We start from the raw sequence: 12,917 nt of genomic DNA on the forward strand, positions 1-12,917 counted from the left end.
GCAGGAAGTGCTACTAATAATAGACAGTACATTACTTTATTATTAGTTGGGGAAACTGTCAAAAAGGATTATTAAAGTAAACACACCAGCCTTTTCAGGTCTACAAGATGTATTTAAAAGGAACCTCGCAGGTCCAAAAATGTTATTTACTTCCAAATATAGGGTTAATCTGCAGGTATATCATGCCTACCTTCCTGCCTTACTGAAAGTGCTGATACAGGGAGAAAATGAACTTAAAACCTCCCTGCAACTTTTCGTTTCTATTCATAGTGGCAGTACAGGGAGCGGGTACAGTCTCCTACATTTGATTGACAGTCTTTGTGCACACTGCCCAGCAAGTGGTCAATCAGTCTTGCTGTATCCACTCCCTGCACCGCCCCTATGACTGGAAGTCACTGGGAGGATAGAAGTTAATGTTTCCTCTCTAGCTGCACTTCCAGTAAACCACACCAAAAAAAGAGATTTACACAGGCCAAAGAAAATATAGTAACTTTATTTTTACAAATATACAATAAATATATATATATATATATATATATATATATATATATATATATATATATATATATATATATATATATATATATATATATATATATATATATATATATATGAAACAGCACAGGTGAGGTTAATGGTGGGAACACCTGTAAGAGGAGCGTGAGTATCCAGATGTAATATATATGATATAAGTTACATTTGCAACTCAATATAGTAACCCGTGAGCATAACCATATAGAACACTGATATACAGTTATACAGATAGAAATGAGCTATACCATACTCCATTTAGGCTATGACAAGGAGCGGAATTTTGGTGCATTTTTCAAATGCCCAAACTGTTCATCTGACCATGCACTTTAGATAGCTGTTGGTTGTTGATTGAGCCAACCACCCCTCCCGTTGAAGAAAGGGAGCAAGCCAAAACCAAAAGTATCTTCCCTGAGAACAAAAGTATGTTAATATCCAACAGCCTGATTCTTCTTTCCCATGACATCTGCTGTCTAGGAAAGTTGGGACCACTCTATACAGGTAACCTGCTGGTCCTGCCAAAATATGTGGGTATAGCTGTCCTAGGTCAATAATAAACATTTATCTTTTAGAATTAAATTTACATATAAAGGTAGCTGTAAAACTAAAAAAAAAAATAATATAAAGATGCATTATTAAACTTTCTATAGCCTAAACCTGTGTTAATGTATATGTAGTATAGCGTAAATATGTTAATATACTCACAGATTGCTGTCTTCCTCGGCTTCCAGCGCTGCTCCAGTTCTCTTCTGGGTCACGTGACGGCTATTCCGACTTGCTTGATCACAATGGGGTTTATGTGTGAGACGTAAGTCTCTTTAAGGACACGGCCCCACTATCAGTATTTGGTCAGTATTCTGTCAGAATTTTTTTTCAGGAGTGGGAGCCAAAACAGGTGAGGAACAATCAGAGAAAAGGTATAATAGAGACAAGTCACCAATTCTGCATTTATCACCCACTCCTGGTTTTGGCTCCCACTCCTGAGAAAAAATACTGATAGTGGGGCCGTGGCCTTACAGTGTAGATATATGGACCCTTGTTCTGACACTCCACAGACTTGCACTGTAAAAGCCACTTTTGGCTCACATATAGACCCCAGTCTAATCCGAAGAGTTAAAATAGCCATCACATGAGTGAGGAGAGGACCAGAGCGGAGTTGGAAACCGGGGAAGAATGTGATTCGTGAGTATATTAATAAGCCTACACTATACTACATATAGATTTACATAAGTTTAGGCAAAAAAAAAATTTTGATGGGAGTGCTTCTTTAAGAAATTGGAGCTGAAAGTGAACCTGTAATTTCGAGAAATGCTATTTATCTGCACATATAGTGGGTAAAAGAAGTCTTATTGTTCCTGCAGCGCCTTGCTTCCAGTCCTCGAGGTGGTGCAGGGAGCCGATAGTCACCGCTTACTTCAATGAGCGTGCTGTAATCGCTCCTCGGCACTTTGATTGACAGCATGTGCAGAGCAAACCGTCAAAGTGCAGGGGAGAGATTACAGCCGCGATCACTGTATAGTGATCAGAGACTATAACCCGCTCCCTGCACCGCCGCAATGACTGGAACGGAGAATAAAACTTAATTCAGCCCCTCTAGCTGCTGCTCTAGTAAACTGGCTACACGGGGTGCAAATGTCATATCCTGCAGTTTACCCCTATATCTGCTGGTACATAGAGTTTCTCAAGGTAACAGGTTTCCTTTAATAAAGGATGATAGTTTGAGCAGTATGGTTAATCAAAGCTGCTGTCACTGCCTTTCCGCACACAGAACAGACATTTCACCATAGTGATAAGCTGCTGCCAGAGATGTCTGCCAGGGGCCTGTTTATCTCGCTTTACTGAAATAAACATGCATGCTCAGCCAAGTCATTGTTCATGCATGTTTATGGTGGAGCCGAGAAACGATTATTTGGCTATCTCAAGTTAGGAATTACCGTTATACCATTTTGACGCCATTTTGCTTTTTCTTCTGCCAAAGTGGATGTGATTTCATGAACACTCATACCGACTGTGCATTTAAGGATACTGTTGAACTGTGTGGTTTTTGTGTGTTTTTAATGCGGAGCTTGAAAGCATTCATGTAAAACACACAAAGGCATTTTTGGTGCAGAATTCCAACTTCTTTGCACTAAAAATTCATTAAAAAAGTTGTCAAATATGCACTAAAAATTCACAAAAAAAGGGAAAATGCATAAAAAAACGCTATAATCAGATCAGATTGCTGTGTGGAAGCTCTGGCATTATTTCTAAAGGATCTACAACAGAAAACTCTGAATTCTGATGGATATACCTGTGAATATGGAGTTCTCGCCCCATTCGACAGAGCTACTTCTCATTGGGCAAATCATTGCCATTTCCATGCCGAATGTGCTAGAATGAGCACGCTTATTGCCTTCACAAATCTTTCTTCCGCAGTGTCCATAGCTCATCAATGAGATATAAAATATCCCATTTGTCTGCACTGAATGTGTAATGCTAGTGGAGTTATAGAGACCTAATTCCTCATATAGTATCGAACATGTGAGCGTAGACTTAAAGGGAACCTGTCATGTAAAAAAAACACTATTAACCTGTAGATATTGGCTTAATCTGCAGATTAGTAGTGTTCTGAAGCTGCCGAGCGCCAGCATTGAGAGCCCCGCTGCCAGGAGAAAATGAACTTTATTGCTCCTGGCAGCCTCAGGCTTTCAGTCATAGGGGTGTGGCCAGCATGACTTCAGTCACTGCTCAGTGCATAGTGAACAGCTCATATGACTTGTATATTATTACTTTATTATGTTTTTTTTTTTATATAATTGGTGACCTTTATGTTCATCTTGCATCTCATAGGCATCATTCCCAGGGAACCTGCAACTAGTTATTGTTTTGCGGCCTTCAGGAATACTTCAGCGAACTCTGTCAGACATTGCATTCAAATTAAATAAAGATGACTTTAAAATGAAGGTACCGGTAAGTGACAATTACGTGAGCACTTTTTTATGTTTTCTAGGAGTTTAAAGAGAATCCGTGAGCAAGTTTTTTCTATGTAATTCGAGGACGGCATGAGGTAGGGGTTAAAACACTGATTTCAATGATGTGTCACATGTCAGGCTGTGTGCTGTTGTTTACTTACACTGAAGGTTTTATCACCTGGTGATTATCATTGCCTTGACCACAGCAGCTACAACAGTGAGTGAGACCTAGTCCAACTCCGCCCCTTCCAGCTCACTGTCAATGGACAATGTACATTAAGAGCCTGGTGTGAGCGAGGTTAGCTTTCTCAGCTCTGTTGCATTGCTAAATCTTAGAACTCCAATTGTGTCAGAACTAGTGATGAGCGAGCACTAAAATGCTCGGGTACTCATTGTTCGGGTCGAGCAAATTGGAATACTCGGGTGCTTGACCCGAGCAACGAGCCCAATGTAAGTCTATGGGAAACTCGAGCATTTTTCAGGCGGCCACCCCCGGCGGTCTGCAGAGGGCCTAAAAATTGATGGGAACAGTGCTCAAATGACATGGGAACAGCATGGGGAAGACCCCTGGAAGCATCTCTGACTCCCAGATCACTGCTGTCAGCAACGTGGTCAAAGTCGTACACCACTTTTACGGACTCACAATAAAACATACAAAAACGAAACCAAAATGGATTTTCCTGGGAAATATGCTAAGGAACATCCTTTCCAGGGTAATGACTTGTATATAAGGCAAAATAAATAACCAAAAACAAAAATACTCCTCCACAACTTGGGCTATGTTCACACGTAGCGTTTTAATGCTTTTTTGCACTTTTGAATTGCTTTCAACCAAGACAAATGCATTCACCAGGAAATGTCATTTTAACATTTTACAACCTTATCTGGCCATGTGGTGTGTGACACATCATCACCCACATGCGTAGAGTGCTGAAAAGACATGGGAACAGCATGGGGAAGACCCCTGGAAGCATCTCTGACTCCCAGGTCACTGCCTAAAAGTGTGCCCATCATAAGTGATCCTTGGCGCATGCGAAGATGCCTCCCGCCATGCACCTGTCATTGCAGACTTGCAACAATCACCGTCCACGTCCTTGTCCCACTGCAGCGTTCAGTTGTCCCTACCCCATTCCTTGGAATGCAAGTGCAAGTATGCAGGCAGCCACGCACCCACCCACATGCTGCAATACTATACTGCCAAATTTTTGACAGCTGCTTGAACTTGAAATGTGGCCTTTTAGGCTCGTGGAGGCGGACGCTTTTCAGAACCTCATTCCGGCAGTGGCCGAGTGTCCATGCTCTGTCCCCAGCTGCCACTATATTTCCCGGTATCGCCTCCGCCTTCCACAAGCACGGGTCCCACAACATTACCCGTGCCCTCCCCAGTGCACTTACTGGGAAGGACCGCCTAACCACAAACACGTGGACAGGTGAATGTGGCCAGGAACGGTACGGAGCCAGTCCACAACTTTTTTTGCTAAGAGTTGTATTTAGCTTGGTGAAAGGACTGGCCTAGAGGGAAACCGTATGTACCATGCGTGTCATTTCTCCCAGGAAGTCCTGTAATTGAGCTTTTTGCAGAAGCAATGGCAGCCCGTCCAACATCAACTCGCACTTGTCGGTGGTGCTTTGACACACATCTTTTTTTGCGTATTTAATTTCTTGAATACAGAGTTGGACAATGGCCTGATCTGTAATGCGTTTTGAGAAATAACATGCATAAGAATGGCCGATCCACATTAAAAAAGCAGCCATAGAGTGTCCGGGAACCTTCCCCCACACTTTTCTTAGCCAGGGCTGCTTTCTGGCCGGGTTGGACGGGCTCACCAGAGAACCGGAGACTCCTCCGGCGGGCCCTGGCTTCTCCTTCAGGAGAGTTCATAGTGCCGAGGTGAGGCCATGATGATCATAGAGGCCACCATCTGCTTAGTTTTCTGTTACTTGGAATGCAAGTGCAAGTATGCAGCCAGCCACCCACCCACCTACAGGCCGCAACACTAAACTGCCAGATTTCTGGGCAGCTCTTTGCACTTGAAATATGGCCTTTTAAGCTCGTGGAGGCGGAAGCTTTTTACAACCTCATGTCGGCGGCGGCCGGGTGTCCATACTCTGTCCCCAGCCGCCGCTATATTTCCCGGTATCGCCTCCGCCTTCCACAAGCGCGGGTCCCACAACATTACCCGTGCCCTCCCCAGTGCACTTACTGGGAAGGACCGCCTAACCACAAACATGTGGACAGGTGAATGTGGCCAGGGACGGTACAGAGCCAGTCCACAACTTTTTTGGCTGAGAGTTGTATTTAGCTCGGTGAAAGGACTGGCATAGAGGGAAACTATATCTACCCTGCGTGTCATTTCTCCCAGGAAGTCCTCTAAAGCTGCTTGCACTTGAAATGTGGCCTGAACATTACTGCTGGTACTTTCTGTGGGAATTTGCTTGCCTCCTACCAGCCTGGAATATTTCCAGCAAACTATGGTACGACGCCATGGTACTAGCACTGCCCCCAGTACCAGTAGGGAAGCCATCCCCAATTTCCATCTCAGGAATTTTATTTGGTAGACTGAGTGGCTGCCCAAATACATTTTCTCACAAAGGAGCTGAAGATAGAATGGCAGTAGGTGCAAGTTTCTACAGCCTGTTAGATATTAGAGGGTGAACGGCAGCACATTGGATCAGTGGTTAGCACTGAAGCCTTGCAGTGCTGGGATCCTGGGTTCAAATCCCAGCAAGGACAACATCTGCAAGGACTTTGTATGTTCTCCCTGTGTTTGCGTGTGTTTCCTCCTCAGTAAAAAAGCAGCCATAGAGTGTCCGGGAACCTTCCCACACACTTTTCTTAGCCAGGACTGCTTCTCAGCAGGGTTGGATGGTCCCACCAGAGAATCCTCTGGTGTGCCTTGGCTTCTACCTCAGGAGAGTTCATGATAGCGCTAACTTTGCAGCTGCTATGGGGCTCTTGAGTGGGTGAGAAAGGTTAGCCCTCAGAATCAAATCCTCTGGTGGGCACAATGTTTTTCAATGTGAAACTGCTTCTCAGTGGGAGTTGTATTTCACCACAGCCATATTCTTTAGCTCAGTGAAAGGGCTGGCATAGAGGGAAACCGTATCTACCCCGGCTGCCATTTCTCCATCACCAGGTTCCGCCCATTGTCACACACGACCATGCCTGGCTGTATGTTCAGCGGTGAGAGCCACAGATCAGGCTGCTGTGTTACAGCTTTCAACAACTCTGCAGCGCTGGGCGGTTTGTCAATTAAGCATTAAGCATGTTATCTTCAGCACAGCCTGTTGCCGCTTGGCCAAGGCCGTGCTGCAGTGATGTCAACTTGTGACTGATGTGATCATTTCGGAGATGGAGGAGGAGGTGCATGAGCTGAACAATGTGATTACATTGAGGTTAAATTGGTGACACTGTTTTTTATACTACAGAAAGATCCTATTGTTTTGGAGTTTTTACGTTATTTTTTAAGACAAATGCATTCACCGGGAAATGTCATTTTAACATTTTACTACCTTATCTGGCAATGTGGTGTATGACACATCATCAGACACATCCTTTTTTATTTATGATGGAGGGACTCTGAAAGTCATAAAGCCTATTTTTACAGGGACATCAGACGGCCCTTACTATTCTTAAAAGGCCAGCAGTCGGCCGTAGCTATTGTTAGAGAGCCATCAGCCGGCTATGCTTTGTTGTTCCCATTAACAACAAGTGGGTCTCCTATACTGTTATTGCGTATCCAGTGACTGCAAGGGCTGCCAAAATTTGGCGCAACCCAATACCCCTTTGAAGAGACAGAGGAGGGTCGCAGTAAAAAAAATGTTCCCATTATAAAGGAGCTGGTCTCCTATAGTGGTAATGCTCATGCTGTGACTGCAAGGGCTTCCAAAATTTGGGAAAAACCCCACTAAGAATTTAGACACATAGAGCAGGGCCACAGTAACAAGGTACGACATGTTCCCATTAGAAAGGAGAGGGTCTGCTATACAGTTATAGGGTATGCAGTGAGTCCAACTGCTGACGAATTTTAGCAAAAACCCCACTAAGAATTTAAAGACACACGGAGCAGGGCCACAGTAACAAGGTACGACATGTTCCCATTAGAAAGGAGAATGTCTGCTATACAGTTATAGGGTATGCAGTGAGTCCAACGGCTGACCAATTTTAGGAAAAACCCCACTAAGAATTTAAAGACACAAAGAGCAGGGCCACAGTAACGACAAATTCCCATTAGAAAGGAGAGAGTCTCCCATAGTGTTGGCCTATGCAGTGAATGCAAGGGCTGGCAAAAATTTGGAGGCACTTCAATGCCCCTTGGAAGAGATGTGGAGGAGGGCCTCATAAAAAAATGTTCCCATTAGAAAGGAGCGGGCCTCCTATATTTGTAATGCCCATGCACTAAGTGTATGGGCTGACAAACATTTACCCCTGGGGGGTATACATGAACATACTGTATAAAAAAAAATTTCACGGGCATCATAAACACCCTTTAAAAAAATTATGTGGGTGTTGCATCACGGACCACGGTCACCCTGGTGATGTGGTGGAGGATGAGGAGAAGGAGGAGGACAAGAGCCAAGAGACAAAATCAGGAAGCGTATACCCATGTGTGGGTGTGAAAAGGTGCATGGGAATACACCTCCCAAGAAAAGACACTGGATTTGAGTTTGTTACGCTGCTATCATTCGGTGGTGTTGAGAAGGCTGGCCCAATCCAGCCCTTGTTCATTTTTATAAGAGTCAGCCTGTCAGCATTTTCAGTTGACAGGCTTATGCGCTTATCAGTTATAATTCCACCAGTGGCACTAAAAACCCGCTCTGATAAAACGCTGGCGGAAGGGCAGTCCAGGACCTCCAAGGCATAGAGAGCCAGTTCATTCCCCATATCCAGCTTGGATACCTAATAATTATAAGGCACAGGGGAATCATGGAGGACGTTGGTACGGTCGGCAAGGTACTCCCTCAGCATCTTCCCAAACTTTGCACTCCTTGTGAGAGTACCCCGCGCCTCAGGGCCTGTGCAATGGGAGGGTCTGAGAAAACTCTCCCAGAACTTTGACAGTGTTCCCCTGCCTCTGCTGGATTGAAGTTGTGTCTCTCTTGCCTGTACTCCTTGATTGTCCAACGAAGTGTGCCCTCTGCCGCCAGCGTTTTCAGATGGGAATTTTTTTAATAGTTCCGCAACAAGGGCCTTCTGGTACTGCACCATTTTTGTAAACCTGTCCGCCTCAGGAATAAGAGATATAAAGTTCTCCTTGTAGCGTGGGTCACCAACCAGTAATGACTGTCACCCAAAATTTTGAGAAAGCGAGGGTCATGGGAAAGGCAGCGTAACATAAACTCAGCCATGCGTGCCAGACTACTAACAGGCAAGACTTCCGTGTCCTCACGAAGAGGATGACTGACCATGCTCTCCTCTTCCTCCTCCTCTCTGTCCTCTGGCCATCCATGCTGAACAGACGGTATGACAGCTGTGCAGGTAGTACCGTCTATAGTGCATGAAACTAGCTCCTGTCCATCCTCCTCCTCTTCCTCATTGTCACCCAATCCACGTTGGGATTAGATGAGGCTTGGCTGTGTGTAATCACGCTGTATGGTTCCTTGCTCCATCTCATCATGCTCCGCCTGCAATGCATCCTCTTTGATTGTGAGCAGAGAGCGTTTCAGAAGACAGAGAAGCGGGATGGTGACGCTAATTATGGCGTCATTGCCACTCCCCATCTTGGTGGAGTCCTCAAAGTTTTGGAGGATGGTACATATGTCTGATATCCATGTCCACTACTGAGGTCTTATGTGTGGAGTCTGAACTGAATACCGATGGCCTTGTTGATGCTGGTACTCAACATCTGCCCTCTTCTGCTCACAAATCCTTCCCAACATCTGCAGTGTAGCGTTCTAATGCGTGGGGACATCACACACCAGTCTGTGAGCCGGAAGCTGCAAACGCTGCTGAAACACTGCAAGGGCTTCGGAAGCTGTAGCTGACTTTCTAAAATGGGCACACAGGCGGCGTACTTAAACAAGCAGATCCGGCAGCTCCGGGTAGGATTTGAGAAACCGCTGAACCACGAGGTTAAGCACATGGACCAGGCATGGTACGTGTGTGAGCTTGCCTCGCCTCAGAGCCGCCACCAGGTTCCGGCCATTGTCACACACGACCATGCCTGGCTGTAGGTTCAGCGGTGTGAGCCACAGATCTGCCTGCTCTTTCAGAGCTGTTCACAACTCTTCAGAATTGTGCAGTTTTTCAGCTAAGCATATTAGCTTCAGCACAGCCTGTTGCCTCTTGGCCGAGGCAGTGCTTCCAGCTTGTGACTGATGTGGTCATTTCGGAGATGGAGGCTGAAGAGGAGGAGGCTGAGGAGGATGAGGTGCAGGAGCTGTAGACCATGGGGCAACCCTGATTGACCTAGGGCCCGCAATCCTTGGCGTCAGGAGGACGTGTTCCGTCCCAAGGTCCGACTAGGTCCCGGCTTCCACTATGTTAACCCAGTGTGCCGTCAGCGAGATGTACCGTCCCTGCCCACAAGCACTTGTCCACATGTCCGTGGTTAGGTGTACTTTACCGGTATCTGCGTTGTTGAGAGCACGGCTAATGTTTTGGGACACGTGCTTGTGTAATCTGGGGACGGCACACCGGGAGAAATAGTGGCGGCTGGGGACAGTGTACCGACGGATGGCCGCCGCCATCAGGTTGCGCAATTCTTCTGTCTCCACGAGCCTAAAAGGCAACATTTCGAGCGCAAGCAGTTGTGAAATGTGAGAATTTAGTAGTGTGGCCTGTGGGGCGTTGGCTGTATATTTGCGCTTGCATTCTAAGGACTGGGGTATGGACAACTGAACGCTGCGCTGGGATAAGGACATGGACGTGCTTCCTGATGCTGCTACTTGAGAGTGTGCAACGACAGCTGCAGGGCAGGAGGCGTCTTCACATGCACCATGGACAGGGGATTGGCTTGCATCCACAACATCGGAAGAAGCAATGGTGCCACCCGCAGACACTGTATCTGGACACTGGGGTTCGGCCCACAAAGTCGGGTGCTTTCTGCCATGTGCCTGATCATGCTGGTGGTGGTCAGGCTGGTCGTTTTGACACCCCTGCTGATGCTGGCCTGGCAGGTGGTGCAAATGGCCTTTTTGGTGTTATCGGCAGAGTCTTTAAAAAACAACCAGTCTCGGGAAGACCTAACAGTTGTACTGGCAACTCCCTTCGTGTTGGTGTTACGGGGAATGGTTTCCTGCCTTCTGTCTGCGGCCACCATACTGCTTCTTCCTGCCTGTTGGGGTGCTCTGCCTCCCTCCCCCTGTGTGCTGCTGTCCTCACTCTGCATGTCCTCCTGCCAGGTTGGGTCAGTTACTATATCATCCACCACCTCGTCTTCCACTTCCGCACCCTGGTCCTCCTCCTGACTTTCTGGCAATTGTGTCTCATCATCGTCCACCTCTTGTGACACTTTCCCACCGTTGCCTTCGTGTGACCGTTGCTGCTCAAATATTTGAACATTGCTACACGTGATCTCCTCTTGCCCTGCTTCAAGTGGACCGGACGAGAGGCCCGAATCTATAAATGGAAAAGTGAACAGCTCTTCAGAGTGTCCAAGTGTGGGATCAGTTGTCTCTGGGTACTTGGCATGGTGGGAGGAAGGAGGATCAGGGTGAGGAATATGCGGTCCAAACTCACGGCTACTGAGACTTGACTGTGTGGAAGACAGGGTGGTGGTGGTGGTGGTGGCTAAGTGACTGGAAGCATTATCCGCTATCCAACCAACAACCTTTTGACACTGCTCTGGGTTCAATAGTGGTGTGCTCCGGTCCCCTAGAAATTGGGACAAGAAGGTCAGGCGAGAAGATGTGGGTGTTTGTTGTGGCACAATTTCGGCTTGCCCACGGCCTTGTCCTCGGCCTCTGCATGCACCATTACCATCACGTCCAGTTCCCCATCCCTTGCCATGTGCCTTGCCCATTTTAAGTGGAGGACTGTATCTTCCACGCTCACTACAAATGACTGAGTTTGGAACGAACTTATATGTGATCCGTGTGATAGAGAAAACAGAGTTTTAAATACCTGGCCTGTAGGTAACTAGTTTGAACAGCAAACTTCGGTGAATTGCTTCAATGACACACTAAAGGAAATTTTTAATGGAGGCCAGAAATGGCAGTATTTTCTGACAACGTATATGTGATTCTTTTGACGGAGAAAACACGGTTTTAAGTAGCTGGATTTCTAGTGCTCTAATATGGAAAGGACCTGGCTGTATTCTGCAGTGCCAACAAGCAAATGGCGCAGAAAAATGGTGTTCTCTGGATTGCTTTTTAAGCAAATAATGAGGATTAAGATCCAAAGAAAAGTATTCCTGGCCCCTGAGACCTGGGCCTTTGTATAGAAATATCTAAAAGCAGCAGAAGGCAGAACTGGAATGGAGCCTCTTGTGCTATATACACTGCAGTCTGCTATATACACTGCCTGCCTATACACCCTGCCTGCCTGATATCTCTGCAGATAGATTAGTCCTCAGAAGGACTGTTTGTTAAGATGGATATGTGTAATGTACGGTTTTTCTCCCTACACTACCTAATACACCATCAAATCTCTCCCTGACACAGCAGCAGCTTTCCCTACACTGTCTGATCCGGAGTGACTGTGACGAGCATGGCGGCACCAGGTCTGATATAGACCTGATAACACTGTGCTTCCAGCCAATCACTGTAATGCCCACAACCAACATGGCTACGGAATTACAGTGCATGGCAGGCAATCCCTGCATGTTCATTGGCTCTCTAAAGAGCGCCAAACATGCAGGGAGGGGACCCGAGTTCCCGCCCGACCTACCCGGAAATACTCGACGAGCGCCAAGCATCTCGAGCAGTGAGATGCTCGGGCGAGCACCGAGTAGTAGCAAGCATGCTCGCTCATCACTAGTCCGAACCGCTGCACCCAGTAAAACTTAGTGATACATCATTGGATTTAGGGTCTCTCTGCCTACATCAGGCTGCTCTCAGATGATGTAGAAAAAACTTGCTGACAGATTCCCTTTAAGAGATACAAGTTCTTTGAATATTGCGAGGTACTGCATTAAATTAGAAACCTAATGTACAGCTAAAATTAAGCAAACCTGCTTAGGCCAGATGAGTGTATTTTTGGGGCATTTGTACTCCCATATTACCCCTGCAAATTCTGCTGTAGCCACGGGTCTAATAACCCAAACAGATAGCTTCCTAGTCAGCTATCAACTATTAGAAAGATGGGAAAGTTTTGTTATAATAACAGGTCGGATAAGTTTGTTGATGCCGATTTTGTGTTACAGAACATTCCCCACTCTCTGTCTTGGAAGTTCAACATCATAATTGTTGGGTAGATTATCACTTATTTACTAGTCCCATGTTGAGCCATTTCCCAGGCAATCTCTAGTATTCCTATTTAATACTGTGAAATAA

The 12,917-nt window shown here is 46.1% G+C and overlaps 1 protein-coding gene across 9 annotated transcripts in view; it reads left to right on the forward strand.

Annotated features, from left to right (window-relative positions):
• The window catches only part of MCF2L (MCF.2 cell line derived transforming sequence like), a 291,794-nt gene that overhangs the window by 230,981 nt on the left and 47,896 nt on the right, over positions 1 to 12,917 (forward strand). For all 9 annotated transcript variants that reach the window (XM_073664397.1, XM_073664398.1, XM_073664391.1 and 6 more), the window contains one exon: positions 3,361 to 3,480. In XM_073664397.1, coding sequence (XP_073520498.1) covers positions 3,361 to 3,480 — 120 coding nt within the window. The remainder of the gene's footprint in view (positions 1 to 3,360; positions 3,481 to 12,917) is intronic.

This window comes from Phyllobates terribilis, unplaced genomic scaffold (assembly GCF_046119375.1).
Source record: "Phyllobates terribilis strain yellow unplaced genomic scaffold, ASM4611937v1 Scaffold_2__4_contigs__length_985480577, whole genome shotgun sequence".
NCBI lineage: Eukaryota > Metazoa > Chordata > Amphibia > Anura > Dendrobatidae > Phyllobates > Phyllobates terribilis.